The sequence below is a fragment of the Poecile atricapillus genome, chromosome 2 (assembly GCF_030490865.1).
Source record: "Poecile atricapillus isolate bPoeAtr1 chromosome 2, bPoeAtr1.hap1, whole genome shotgun sequence".
Lineage (NCBI taxonomy): Eukaryota > Metazoa > Chordata > Aves > Passeriformes > Paridae > Poecile > Poecile atricapillus.
The window spans coordinates 20,412,255-20,427,221 of record NC_081250.1 but is presented as its reverse complement, the minus strand read 5'-3'; the positions used below and the strand labels follow the sequence as shown (position 1 = coordinate 20,427,221).

The following is a 14,967-nucleotide window of genomic DNA, read 5'->3' as shown; positions in this document are numbered from 1 at the left end:
AAATAAATATAGATGTTTCATTGCACAAAGACTCTTGTAACCCTGCAGGCTTTTGCACTAATCACTGTTTATTTAATACATGCTAATCTAATTCCTAGCTCTTGTGTCCATGTCAGAGAAGATGAAATGTCACAGTAAGGGTGGTACTGACAGAGCGTTGGGTACCTTTGGGCATGAGCTGTTCTAACTTACCTGTGTATACCATTACAGCTTGAAACAATAAATTGTTGCATTGTACTTTAAGGATTCCGTTTTATTTATGGGGCGAAGTTATCTGGTCTTTTCTACAATGATTGATCTAATTTCTCTTTAAATTGTCTGTGACTCCTCTCCATCCTGTATGCCTGAGGACTGAAAATATTAGAACTTCTCTGGTCCTCTTTCTCACCCCAATGTAGTGCAATAGAAAGTAACAAAGAAATATGTGAAGTTTAAGGGGAATAGAACTTCCACACCACTTGTGGAACTTGAAACTTGTGCTCTTAAATGTTACAAAGATATAAGAGTAAAATTACAGCATTACTTGTGTCTGAAGATGTAAAGGGGGACAAAAGTTTCCTATCTTCTTTTTCTAGCTATTTTTAACTAATGTTGTATCTCTTTGCATCGAGGCTGATTGTGTTGCCATGAAAAACAAACCTGTTAAGGAAGCAGGGAAGTGGGCTGATCAGAGTTGTGATAACAGCAGAGGATATATATGCCAAATTAATGCAGGTACTTCTCTGTTTAGTTAAAAAAAAACTTTTTAAATTTTTTTTTCCCCAGGGAATTGCTTAAATATGTGTATTTAAACATAATTTTGCTTCTAATAAAGATAAATGCACAAATTGTTCTTCAGACAGGAACAAAAGGGTCAAATAGTCAAATGTGTCAGAAGTCTGGTTAGTCACTGCTCTCATCTGACCCTTCCCAGCAAATGATGTGTTGCTGTTTTCCTGAGCAGGAATTTGTATCTGCATCTTTGTGTCTAGTATGACCCTTGATATAACATTTGTTCCATAGTTTTTTTCATTTTCTGAGCACATTGACTTTCAAAACATGTTATGGAAAATACTGGTTTGTACATGTAGCATGAGCTGTCTGGAGTGAGACAGTAACTGATCTGCGCTGAACTTGAGCAAAATCGCCTCCAAAAAAAGAGATTATAATATTTAAATTTAACATCTGTTTAAGTATCTGAGTAATTTTTAAGGTCTGGTCAGCTGTGAACATTTTATTTCTTGGGAAAAAATCCTTGAAAAACTGAACAGTTTCTGCAAACCATTTCATAAGATGAAAAAATTTATGACAAAAGTTATGACCTAATCCTAATTTCAATAATACTATCCTTGATGATTATACAGAATACTCCTTTACTCTTCATCAGAGGTTGCTTTAAGCATCTCTTTTCCCTCCTGCAGCTTTGTAATTGAATTTTACTACTGTTGCTGGGTTAAAGAATAGAGCATTTAATCCATGCTGATTATAAATCAGGGGATATGAAATAAAGAAGGAATATTTTTGTTTAGTTCTATTTATAACCACAGTGAAATCATACCCCCCATTTTGAGGAAGTACATGGGTCTTTTTTCATCCTTTATTTTACAGATGCTGAATTTCTGCCTTCTACAACTTCATCCCCATCCAACATTATCCATTATGGGAATAGTAGTTACTTGTTCATCCATACCAAAATGACATGGGAGGATGCACGGAAAAACTGTAAACAAAATCAATTTGACCTTTCCAGTGTCTTAGACCCCTACAGTCACTCATTCCTGTGGCTGAAGATATTAAAGTATGGAGTGCCTGTGTGGATTGGTCTTAACAGTAATGTGGTAAGAACATTAATCTAATTGAACATGATGCTGCTTCTCTCATGGGCAAATCAGGAACTGAAAAGTCTTATCATCTCTCTTTACTTTAGCTTATTTGTTTATATCTTGGACCTTAATACTTTGTGCTGTCAGAGGAATCCATCTTTTTCTGTTAATCTGATTAAATTGTATATATTGCACGTGCTTTTCACACTTTTTCTATGATATCCCTGTGCACTTCCAAATAAGGCATATTAGCCTAACATCTTGGAATATCTATATATATGAGGTATAAATGTGGTAAATACGTGATATGAAATCCTCATATTTTAGAATTTATAGAAGAAAACATCTATTTTAATAATGATACCTAATTTTGAGAAATATAAGAAAGTTCTATAACTATGAATATTTTAACATTTTTGGGGATAGTTAGAAAAATAATTAGTTTACGTAGTTTAATTTTGTTTGTCTCCCCCTTCTTAGTTGTTCGGTATTTTAATACTTTCTGCATATTTAAATACAATATTTTTTTCTTTCGAACAGACACTTGTCCCACACACTCCATTTGGCTGAGCAAATAAAATAACCCCAAATATATGAACGTAACACATGTTCACATATCACATTTTTGTGATACACATAAATCAACATTTTTGATTCCCAAAAATCAAAAGATGCCTTTAACATTAATCACCAGGATGAATCGCTGAGTTAAATCAGCTTTGGTGGGAAATTATTACAGTTTTAAATGTATTTCAACTTAAAATAATCTGTGTCTTGAAACTTCTGGAGAAACAGCTAGTGCAAAAATTACTCATCAGAATTTCACTCCCACAAATTATTTTAAATGAAAATATTATTTGTCCCAAATTAAAGGTATTGTTAAGTTCAACATTAACTCCATGCCACTTTGCATTTCCTTTTGCTGAAAAGTGCTTGTTGCCCTGCTGTATTTCTCAATAAACAGCTGTTTGTCACAACAAAAATTTCAAAGTTTGAGATGCTTGTATTTGTTAAGAAAAGCCCCAAGTCTATGAAGTACTATATAGACAGAGTAGATTGATGGAATTTAATCATTCTGGTTGATGTTTTTTCCTCAGACCAATGGGCATTATGAATGGATTGATAACTGGAAAATGAAGTACATGAAATGGGCTAAAGGGGAGCCAAAGCAAAAAATAGGTTGCGTCTATCTTGACGTTACTGGAGTCTGGAGGACAGGATTCTGCAATGAAAGTTACTTCTCTGTTTGTAAAAAATCTGATGGTAAGAACTTGTATCTGATCATTGCCATTACAATCAATATCTCATTAGAGATGCTGGGGCTTATTTCAAGAGCTAAATAGATGAAATTGTTAGAATTTACTTAGGTTGAATCGGGCTACTTTAAAATTAGGGCCAACACATAGTAAGAAAGAGCTAATGTGACGGTGAATAGCTGTCACTTTATATCAATAATGTTAGATAAATTTTGCAAAGCTTAGACTCACATTAATCTGCTGTTTATTCTGCTGTTGAACAAACTTGTAATATCAAAAACCTCAAAAATCAAAAGACAGTGAGTATAAGTGAGTAGTCACTTTTTTTTTTTTTAACTATTTTTAATCAGTTCAAGCTCCCACTGATCCCCCTCAGCTTCCAGGAAAGTGTCCTGAATCAGAAGGACACAGGTCTTGGATCCCTTTCAGAGGACATTGCTACTACATTGAATCTTCATCTTCAAGAAACTGGGCCCAGGCATCTTTAGAATGTCTTCGACTAGGTGAGTATCGTATTTTATGAGCACATATTCCTGACTCGTTTTCCTGACTGTGGAAAGCTGAACACGTGCTATGTGTTTTTGTGATTTCGATGATGGCCCAAGTGTTGGACAAGGCAGTTGCATCTAATTATTGCCTTAATTTGGGAGGTGATGGAAAACCTCTGTCTACATATGGCCTACACTGTGTCTCATGCATGTGGGACCAGGCATGAGGGGAGCTTTGTGGCCTGAAGACCATGAAAGTGGAAAACTTGTACCTTGACCCTGATAGGAGATAAACAGTTTCATCCACAGCAGGCACTAAAGCTTATTTTAATTGAATATGTATATTTTGTGCTCTTGATCTAATTTCCCACTTGATTATTGCAGTTTTATGCCGTGGGACTGAAAGTTACAGCTCTTTAGTCTGGATAATATATGAGTGAACTAGAGCTGTTGTGCAGTTTCATTCTCTCAGCTTCCTTCTTTGGGAATGGGATGAAGATTGGTTATGCTGGACTTCACGTGTCTGTAGCACTGTTGTTTATAGCATTGGTGGCAAGGTGTCTGGTGTCTGGTCTCCCACTGGATTATGCAGAGATCTCATTCACTCACCAGCAGAACTGATTATAGCTTTATCTTCACTGCAAGACATATTGACATATGGCCAACAAAACCTAACAATGAAACCCATGGCAAATGTAGACCTCTGGTGCTGGGTGAGAGGATTCTCCCTCTCTTCTCTGATACTCAGGTTTATTCCTGGGTTCTCATGAAGTACTTTGTTGACAGGGCAATGAGAATGATTTCCACTATGAAACATCTCTAAGGGATTTTTCTTCCAGGTGCCACTTTGGTCTCGATTGAAGACCCAGCTGAAGCCAACTTTCTGACCTACAACCTTGAACCACTTGAAGGGAAAACATCAACATTTTGGACAGGAATGTACAGAAATGTGGATGGTACTTTCTCTACTTTTAGTGTCTTTTTTTTAGTGAATAATTACCACAAGCTATTTTACATGAGTGTTGAAAATTTCACATTATACTTCTGTAATAAGGAAGATAAAGCAAGACGGAATAGGCAACAGGATGCTTTAATTAAATCCTAAATTTGATGATTGTTGACTTCACATTAAAACAATTAGTATTCAATTAGATATTCTAATAGCTATTAGATAGATAGAAAAGGCACAGCCTTGTACTGTTCAGGCAAAAAAATGCCAATATAACAGTCAGTGACAGGGTTGCAAAATAGTTCAGGTGAGTTTTCTTGAGTTTTGGAAGATTATTTTTATAACTGCCTACGCAAGCACTTGAATGAGAAACTTCTTAGGGATACAACAACTTTTTAATTACATTGCTTGAATCTTAGCCTAAGATAGTGCAAATTTTTGGCAACGGAAAGAATTTGAGAGTAGTCATTGATATGAATGACACGTAGAGAGTACTGAGGTTTACTCCTGTGGTCAATAGACACAAAAATATTTCTTAAAGTGGTTCTAGAGCAGTGTAGCACACTTCTTATAGTGATCATAGACAAGAATTCTTCAGCTCTTCATTACAGCTCTAGTTAGTGATTATGGCAACTTCAGCATAACTATAGCTAAATTTCATACCTTTATGTATGTATTCAGATTATAATCAGTTTCAAAGTCCTCACATGAAGAGAGTCAGGAATTATTAAAAAAAAATCAAAACCAAAACAAATGCAAAATATACAGAATCTTATAAGAAATCAAAATACAGTTTTCATGCTGAGTCTAAGAATCTGCTTGAGTACAACTTACAGTCACAAGGAGTACATTTATTCTAAATAAATAGCACTATTAAAAGAAAGAAAGAAAAAAGGAACCGGAAGAAAGAAGTAGAAAGTCCCAAGCATAGCTGAGCAACAGTGATCACAAGATTTTGGAAGGAGATCTATAAAAAGGAAAATTGTCTGTGTAAAGTTTGTGGAAATGAGCAGACACTGGAAAACAAATGGAATAAAATTGGACCTAGAAAGACTTCAATGTGGGCTTTGAAAAGAGTATCACAAAACCTTCCCACAAATGACTGAAATAAAGAGCATTCTACTGAAGTTCTGTTATATTTTAATATCACTTTTTTCTATAAATGGAATTAATAATTGACACTGCATCATTGCTATGACTTGTGGAGGATTCTTCTTGGAACTGTCTTGCCTTTGCAACACCATAAACCAGATTTGTCTGCCATTTTCCAAGAACTGATATTGTATCATTTGCATAAAAACTTAGCGGCAATGTATGTCAGAAGTAAACAGTTTAGTGGTCTGCCTCCAAAAGTGGTGACAAGTAAATTTCTCACAAAGGCAATAAATATGGAGCATGTGAAAGTTTCAGTATGGAAATTAATACTATATTATTTTACATATCAATGTTTTTTCAATTAGGACAATGGTTGTGGCTAGACAACACTGCAGTGAATTTTGTCAACTGGAATGTAGGAGAACCTTCTCCTCAACAAAATGAGCACTGTGTTGAAATGTATGCAGACTCTGGGTATTGGAATAATTTCTATTGCTCTTCCTACAAAGGATATATTTGTAAAAAGCCAAAAAGTAAGTGCTGAATTTATGAATTAGTTTTATGTATGGATTATGCTTTCTGCATATTGGTAGAAGGCCATTACACACAATGCATTTCAGCTGGATGTTCTGAGATTTTATAAATGCCAAAGGATGCACATTTCCATGCCAACAAAAAGACAGAATGATATCAGAAAGTAGTTCTGGACAGTAGTCAAGTCTCTCAAGAATTGCTTTTAAAAGACTATGTTCATATCTTAACTGTATCCAGCATATACACTTGAAAAGTTTGCATGTTTTCTATAGACAGTTGTTGAGAAATCACAATGTAAGGACCATGTCTTGCAAACACAAATCTGTCTCATCTATATGCAAACATATTTTTCAGGGTATCCCCTCTGCTCTGCCCCTGGAGTAGGAATTGTTTATTTCCCTCTGCCAGTCTCATGTGCACGTGTTTTCTGAACATAGTGTTTCTATGAATTGAGAATTTTTGAAGTGTGAATTATTTAACAGCTTGGGATCTTTTGTCTCTGTGTCCTGTTGTGAAAAGATGAATGAATGAAAACCAAAGCAAATAGCGTAGTTTGAATGTGCTAAACTGAAGGTGTCCTGAAATAACTGAATGTGCAAATTTGACAGTAGGGACATCTAGTGCATATGTATTCCTAAAAGTCATCATAATAATTTCTTTCAGCATATACTGCAGTACCAAAATACCTTACTTGTGCTTCCTAAGAAGGCTGAAATGCGTAGCTGCAATATACCCACTTCCTCTACAATACTGGAAATGAGAAAAATTCTGCTATCCTTTCTGTAAATTTGTTCTCATGCAAAATTATTCTTACTTACTCCAATGCTTGTAATGATGACTGTATCTTTTACAGGAAATACTGCAAAATCTCAGTATATCCACCCTTTCAGAGTCCATTTATCTGTCTTTTTTGCATTGTCATTGACAAAAATTTTTAGATATGGGTACCAAATGTTAAAATAAATTGCCACTGTTTCTTTTTGACCATTCAATTCAAATATTTGTCCTTCTACTGGCATTCACCTGTTTTGATGCTGAGCCACTGCAAAGAGCTGAAACAGATGAAAGCTAGTTACTTTTTTCTGGGATTAGCTTCAGCCAGTCTAGCCCACTGATCTGGAATGCCATAGATTCAACCTAATTCCAGTGTCAATGCAAGGTTTATATAATCACTCACCCTGAAACAGGACACAATCTATTCCTACATTGTCACAGAAATGCAGCTTTTCTTGGCATAGTTTTTCAGAACTGTGGCAATGCTCCATGTGCAGAATTTAAAAAAAACTGTTAAATAGTGACAAAGGTTGTTAAAGAACAATAAATACAGCATTAGAGGCATGGTTTTACTGAGCTGCACTGGCTATTGCTGATTATGTTTGCTATTTTCTGAAGAGACTGAAACACAGAAATGTGACTGAAGTCTTCCCATAGATCTGTTTCATTTACTGAGCTAATTTTTACCATTGTAATTTGAGAGTTCTGTAGCAGGTCTCTTTCATAGAGTATCTAACTTAATTTCATAAGTGAGGAGGTGCTCAGGCTGGAGAGAAGTCTCTAGGGAGACCTTAGAGCACCTAACAGGGGCTCATGAGACAGCTGGAGAGGGACTTCTTAAAAGGGCCTGTGGTGACAATGATTTACAACCTCCCTGGGCAGCCTTTTCCAGTGCTCAGTCACCCTCAGAGTTAAAAACCATTTCCTGGTATTCAGAGGGTGGTGCCCACACCCTATCTTCTATCAGTGGGCAGCACTATGGAAAAGATGTAAGTGGGGACTGGTAAAAATAATTTAAATTCCTGAGCTCACCTTTTTCAGAATAGAACATGATGCATTGATTCAAGATTTTGTAGTAAACTTTATATCCACATGGCAAAATGAAGACCTGCATCTTAAATGATGGCCTATTTATCCAGCAAGCCCGATTTCATGGTCCAGATGTTAAAATTTAAATGAACAGGTATCTTTACTGCATATCTTTAATTCAGATGTGATACCTGCTAGAACACTGTGAAGTTCATGAGTGATTTCAAGTGTTTATGCAGGTAAGCCATCAAAGTCTCTGGGCAAACCAAATTTATAACACTTTCTATGTTTATATAACAAGTACTACAAGATTTTTTAATTATATTGAGGATTATGTTTGACCATGTCTATCCTCAAGATGATGTATGATTTTCTTTTGGTTTCATTCTGATATCTGCATCAATCTTCATGGAGCTTTTTGATATTCCTTCTTTTTTGCTAGTTTATGTAAATAACTACATATGAGACCAGGACACGTTAGACCATTGTGGTATGCCTTAAGCGTGCATAATTTTATATGAACTAAACTCAAGTGTTTCCAGTACTCACTGGTTTGTATTACCATATACTTATCTGAGCATGATTTTCAATATGTTCCAAAATATAGAAATAAATACTAAATAATGTAGAAATAAATAATAATACAAAAAAAATAAAGTTCTTTTTTATTGTTTTCAAGTTCCAGCAACTGAAATGCCACCAGCATCTGAAATGCCACCAGCTGGAATACCTACAATGGGTAAGAATCTTGTCTTTCAAGTAGAAAAAAATTAGTCCCATAGAAGATCATAAACCAAAAAAATTCTTTTCTGTATTATGTCTCTTAAATTTTCTGATATGCCCATGTACTGTACCTGTTTCCCAGGATGACACTGTTTCCTAGTAGTACACAATATACCTTATTAAGGTGCATTTCCAAATGCAAATTAAAAAAAAAAAAAAGATTTGTGATATAGCATGCAATATTAGTGATTTAAAATCAAGTTATTTTATGTTGCTACCTTTTCTTCTCATTACTTTGAAACAAATCAACCCCTTTTTCTTAAGAGATCATGCACTCTAAAGAACTTGTTTCCAGTAATCAGATAAAGAGTATGTAGCATCTTGATTTCTTCCTATTTGTTTTCAGCAATGAAAAAAGGTGAGAAGGCTTCTACCCTAAACCACAGCAAAACGGGAGTTATAGTTGCTGTTGGTGTCGTCATCCTAGTTGGAAGTGGCCTTGCAGGATATCTTTTCTACAAAAGAAGAAAGAATTGCTTGCCAACAAATGACAGCTTTGAGAATAATTTGTATTTTAATGGTGATGCAGTTCCTGGAATTAGTGACACAAAGGATCTTGTGACCAACATAGAGCAGAATGAACACGCAACACTGTAGCGTAACAAAAGAAAAGTAATGTAATATGTAATATAAAATGTAATGTAATAAAATGTGCCTTGTTTTATTAAAATTATGCAATTAGAATGAAGCCAAAGGTATTTTCCTATGTGCAATTACTGTAACAGCCTGTTTCTGTGTGTGTGTAATGTCATACACTGCAGTTACTTTCTTTTGTAGTCATTACATAAGGTGAAAGATTTCAGATCTCAGGATCTGATGATCACACTGGTGAATGTGGGTCTTAAGAAAAGTGATAGTGTTGACTAATTGTTAAATGGAAGAATAGAAATGGATAAAATAAAGAAAGTAAAATGTAGATAGATCCACTTGAGGAAGGCACACGAGATTTGACATTTCAAACCATGCTATTGAACAGATACTCAAAGCTATTCAGTAAACATCTTCTAATTCTACCATCTTTCAAGTATTCCCATGAATTTAAATACAGGCATAGTCACTACAGGATAAGTCTGTATTTGGGCACATTTCCCCTTTGAACCATGTGGGGAAAAATATTTTATGATATTTCATTTCCTACAACTTCATAAAACACAGAAAACCAAGAATGTAGTACCTGTAGTTTATGTATTCTAGGATTTAATCTGGTAAAATCTGGAGGCAGATCTCTGGAGTGGAAAAGTGTGGTTGATATTAACTGCCAGTCTTGGCTGGCCACAAGTGGGTTTGTTGGTGAGAGGTGATGAGGATCATGGCAAGACTTCTTTCTTATCAGGCAACAGTTACTGAGGGGAGGGAGGAAAATTGCCTGTGCAGGTTCTGAGGGTTTCTAGGAGCAGAAGGTTTCTGCACAGCTGTTGTGGTGATCACATATTGGTACTGCTCTCTACAGCTTTGCAGTAACTAGAATAGGTTTGTGGGATGTGTGCTGCAAGTAAAGAACAATTTAACTTTACCAATGTAATAGTTGCTACTGATTTTATTTACTTTCTAAAACAGTTAAATCAACTACTATTTATGGACTAATCAACTACTATGGACTATTTATATATTCCCCATGGAGTTTATGTTCCTAGTTTTTGTAGATCCTGTAAAATGTAAATCATGCATGATTCCTCACTTGCATACAAAAGTTTGCAAGGATTGATTTTGTGGTTTCAGATTTTGCTCTGTGAAATAAAAAAAAAACTATCTTGGATTTTTAAAATAGGTTTGCGTTTTATAGTCTCATCTATATAAGACACTGTAACATGATAAAGTGAAAGAGGAGTTGATACCACTGAGGAGACTTTCCAGAAAAAGTTGAAATCAAGAATTGTATTAACCACGTTTTCCCGAATCTGTCCCAGGATTATCTGCTTAAAGGCAAAACAAAAGTGTGAGATGAGGGATGTCATAAAAATTTTAAATTACATACACATGTAGGTAAAATGGGAAAATGTGTCCTGGGACTGCTTTTCTCTGGCTCTGCTCTCTTTCTCCCAGCTATTTCCTTGTTCTGTTCCTACTGCTGTTTCCATTTTTAATGCACAGTTGTTTAAGCGTGTTTTTTCAAGGATCAGTACCTCTAATGGATTTTTATGCCATCTGATGTGGCTTGTGACAGAAAGTTCTGACTGACTGAGTAATGATACTAAGGGTCATGTTGTTTCAGTCATATGGAGGAGTGGTGCCAGGTAGAAATTTATGTGAAACAGGCAATGAAAGGCCAAGAGAGCCTGACTGGAATCCCAGCCTCACTGTGCTGGCTGCTGAGCAAACAATGAACAGGTGCAGTCTCACCGAAAACAAGCTCAGCCCACTTCTGGGCCCTGCACAATCTTAAAATGGTATCTGTACACTGAGTTGTTCTTCCAGATAACCTTTGTTCCCATGCACATATGCAAAGGTATGGTTGCAAAGAAGATAAAATAGAGGGGGTGTCTGGCTTCTGGTTCCTTGCCATACTTAGAAAAGTACATCACTAAAAAGTGTCAAGGGGTGAATCCAGCTGCTGGAGCCTGGATAATTCTGAGCTCATTCATCCATTTACTTTTCCTGAAATCCAGCATCATCTCTGAGTTGAAGAGAATTAAAAATGTCATGCTACTTAATAGCTGGCAGTAGATGTAGGTGCTTCTGTGAAATGCTGTGTCAGTTCTGCTCTCCTGTCCAAACAGGTACAGAAAATATTAGAGAAAGTTCTAAATAAGAAGCCCTACTGTGAAGATTGAGCTACTTATCCTGCTCATTTTAGAAAGATTTTAGAAAAAGACTTGAAAGATTTTCAGAAGAGGTGGAACTAGAAGATGCAGGGCATACAGTACCTCCAATTTCAAGACAATAGAATTGAAGCAAATTTCTCATTAAAAACATTAATATAGAAAGAGTAGCATTTAAAGCACAGGAAATCATTACAGTTCCGTGTCATAAACAGAAGTTGAGCACTGATACTTTATACACAAACCCTAACAGAAGTTTTTAAATAGAAGGTAGAGAAACAAGCAAGCTTGAACACTTTAAAAAATATTTAACGAATATAAGGTCAAACGGAAAGCTTTTACCTAGGAAGAGAGGTAAAATATGCTTCCCTATTTGAATGGAAAAAAGAAATGTGTCTTACTGGAAATGAGTCATGTTCATATGGACACACTCTAATTTTATATTTTATGTATTCTGATCCTTCACCAAATCTTTCAACCATTTTCTACTACTGACTGCTATTCATATTTGGGTTGGTCAGGTGCCTTAGAACCAAACTGTTGCTCTTGTGATCCCCACATAGATGACACTACTTAAGGGAGGTCTCAGGCTGTATTTTGCATACATTTATATATATATATTCACAGAAGAAGTGGGTTCTTGCTTTTCTGAAATATACTTGCTGTAAAAACAAGGAAAATAACTCCATGAAAAACAAGATGATGAATAGAATGAACAAGGGAATAAATGTATGAAAAGCAAATAAATGTTTTAGCTGATCCCTAATAGTTTATAACTATAATCCTCTGATGCTGCAGGATTTTTTTGTATTTGATCAGGTGGTTTACAAAACTGAAAGAAAAAAAATCATTAATTATGTACCATAAAAATAGCAAAATGGAAAGGTTGTTCACTTTTTTTTTTTTTTTTCAGACTATAATGTTCCTAATGAGGTTTAGAGTATGTTTTCTTGAAAGAAATAAATGTTTATAGCTTGGAAACTGTGATTGTCCTTTGTGTGGGGATTCTGGACTGAAATATTTTATCAAGTTATAGCAGACTAAATGATGGTAAAATTACTTTCATATTTTAATAGAAGTAGTTTTTGTGAAAATGAATGTAGGGAAGCATCCATTTGAACCCAGATGGCCTCACCCATCCATTTCTGTGGGCACCTGAACAATGACTTGATGGCAATATTCAGTAGTGTGTAACGTTTAATCTCTTCACATTGCAATGTTTCTTGATACCCTTGTGTTTAATTCTCGTTTCCCCTTTTCTCTGAAAAAGTTTGGACTTCAGAAGAAAGGTGGTGAATCTGCACACTGTGAGTGTAACTTCCTGCCTGGGAGCAGAGATTGCCAAAGGAACAATGCTGACTCCACACAAACCCCAGCAGCTTTTGTTCCTCGCCACATTTAAAATGTCAGGCTGTGCCTTGCCAAATGGCAGATCCTGGGGCACATCTTCGCAGCCCTCTGGTTTTCTTTCTGGGCTGTGATGCAATCTGCTCAGACAAACACACAAACACCGAGGTAAAGCTGACTTTAGTATGCTTTACTCTTTTTCAGCCTCTCAACAGATTATCAATGCCAGTCTCTCACCAATCACTGATCTTTGTTCAGAACAGAACCGCTTCCTTTTTCTCTGTTGTAATTGTCCTTGTTGCCCCCTGGTAAATTTGGATATTCTGAGATGTTTTATACAGCAGAACCACAAGATACATTTGTCTTGCTCCTGAACAAGGAAGGAAGGAAAGTTGGAAAATTGAGGTTGCATGTTCAAGCACTCTGGTGTTGGGGAGTACCAGAATGCTTGACTCCAGACTCTGCGCAGCCATCCTTACATATGGGTGATAACTTACTGAGTAATTTACTGCTTTTTAGAGCAGCCCTCATTTTTTCCACTTTCTGCAGGTCTCAGTATCCTTTCAGGCTCCCTTTCCTGCATGGCTTTGCTCTAGCTGTGTCTGCTGGCCTTGAGCTACCACCGCTCTCCCTCACTGTTGTGGCTTTGTTCTACTCTAATTCTCTGCATGCATTTTCAGACCCAGTGGGTCATTCATCTCATCTGAATCAGAGTCATAGAAGCAGAATCCCACATCTTTAAGTGGGTGTCCAGGGTTTTCCCTACCTGCAACAGCAGCAATTTTGCTGCAGATGCAATACTGGGGAAGGTATCCCACACCAGACTCATCTGAGGTATGGAAAATGCAATTTTTCAAAGTCCACATGCCAAAATTTATGTAAAGCTTCCATCAGAGTCCCTTTTCTCCTCCCTGTGGTCTAAATTTTTTGAGCTCTTTAAACTATCATGGAGAAAACTTTATCAAAGTAAACATCAGAATTTTTCAGAATGCCTGTAGGGTGTACACTTTGCAAGGTGCACAACTTTACAAGGTGTATAACTTTCATAGACTAGTTGGATGAAAAATGAGGCAGTATTCCTCATCAGTTTAGTTTTCCTCACTAGCAATAATTGAAAATCCAGTTACAGGTTTTCTTCTACCTAGAACTGTGTGTTTTCTTTCCCAAATTTCTTCAGCTGTTGCTGTCAGTTTGGTAATTACTCCTGCATATATTCAAGGATGGAGCAAAAGAAAGAATAGGTGTCTCCTGAAGAACACAGATCTGACTTTCTACAGCTTTTTTTCTTTTCTGTGGAATTTCAGTCATGGAAAATTCTGGTTCTCTCTGACTCCAAGGTCATAGTTACTTGGTATGTGTGGTGTCCCAGCAGATTTTTCACAATATTGCACTGCACTCTGGATTTTGTCATCATGTATTGATACAGACAAATCTTTCTCTTTTTTACTTCTTTCATTTATTTCTGCATATGAATCAGTAATGTCACCTTTAGATAAAATGAATGATTCTGAGTTATGTCTAAAAAATCCACACTAAAATATTACCTGTTAGATTTTATATTTCCATGGCAATCTTTTATACAGTAGAAAAAGTAGCTTAGAAAGCAAAGTTTACTCATTAATGTATTATTTCAAAATTACTCATGTGACATGACACAGTTCCTTATTTAAAGCTCAGAACTTCCCTGTATCTGTTGGGTCTTAAAAAGGGTTTGTTAATCCACTTCAGTGCAGTGGGGTTTTCTTGCAAGGCACTGTTTTGGCCTTTAGGATCAATACGAGGTGAAGGAGGAAAGAAGTGAAATATTTGCCATGTCTCTCTACATGTCTCTCTCCCTGATTTTTCTTCTCTCCATTAGTACAACTCTTCAAATGTCTGGTAAGTCTTTGTCCTCTGCTGAGTGTGGAGGTTTTCAAGTTCTTTAGCATGTGTTCTAGTTACCTCCCTTAGTGGGCAGTGAATTTAAATCTAGTCACAGCATATAATTTGAATATGTTTTGCTCAGCTCTGAAGTTTGCTGGTATCTGCATAGGCATTCTCTCTCCTTAACCCAGGTTTCAACATGGTATAAGAGTTAAATGAATATGCCAACAGATGTGGCCATAATCTTGGTGGTGGTGGCTCTTGAGATAGTTGAATGCAGACAAAAGC

The 14,967-nt window shown here is 36.1% G+C and overlaps 2 protein-coding genes across 3 annotated transcripts in view; both read left to right on the top strand.

The window, feature by feature from the left end:
* The window catches only part of LOC131575188 (macrophage mannose receptor 1-like), a 56,093-nt gene extending 43,656 nt beyond the window's left edge, over nucleotides 1-12,437 (top strand). For both annotated transcript variants that reach the window (XM_058830287.1, XM_058830286.1), the window contains exons 23-30: nucleotides 612-714; nucleotides 1,588-1,817; nucleotides 2,900-3,065; nucleotides 3,409-3,561; nucleotides 4,386-4,502; nucleotides 5,956-6,123; nucleotides 8,607-8,666; nucleotides 9,057-12,437. In XM_058830287.1, the coding sequence (XP_058686270.1) occupies nucleotides 612-714; nucleotides 1,588-1,817; nucleotides 2,900-3,065; nucleotides 3,409-3,561; nucleotides 4,386-4,502; nucleotides 5,956-6,123; nucleotides 8,607-8,666; nucleotides 9,057-9,307 (1,248 nt within the window). In that variant the 3' untranslated portion in view covers nucleotides 9,308-12,437. The remainder of the gene's footprint in view (nucleotides 1-611; nucleotides 715-1,587; nucleotides 1,818-2,899; nucleotides 3,066-3,408; nucleotides 3,562-4,385; nucleotides 4,503-5,955; nucleotides 6,124-8,606; nucleotides 8,667-9,056) is intronic.
* A 2,087-nt stretch (nucleotides 12,438-14,524) lies between these two features.
* The window catches only part of LOC131575189 (macrophage mannose receptor 1-like), a 31,754-nt gene continuing 31,311 nt past the window's right edge, over nucleotides 14,525-14,967 (top strand). The window contains exon 1 of the mRNA XM_058830289.1: nucleotides 14,525-14,694. Within this exon, the coding sequence (XP_058686272.1) occupies nucleotides 14,628-14,694 (67 nt within the window). The 5' untranslated portion in view covers nucleotides 14,525-14,627. The remainder of the gene's footprint in view (nucleotides 14,695-14,967) is intronic.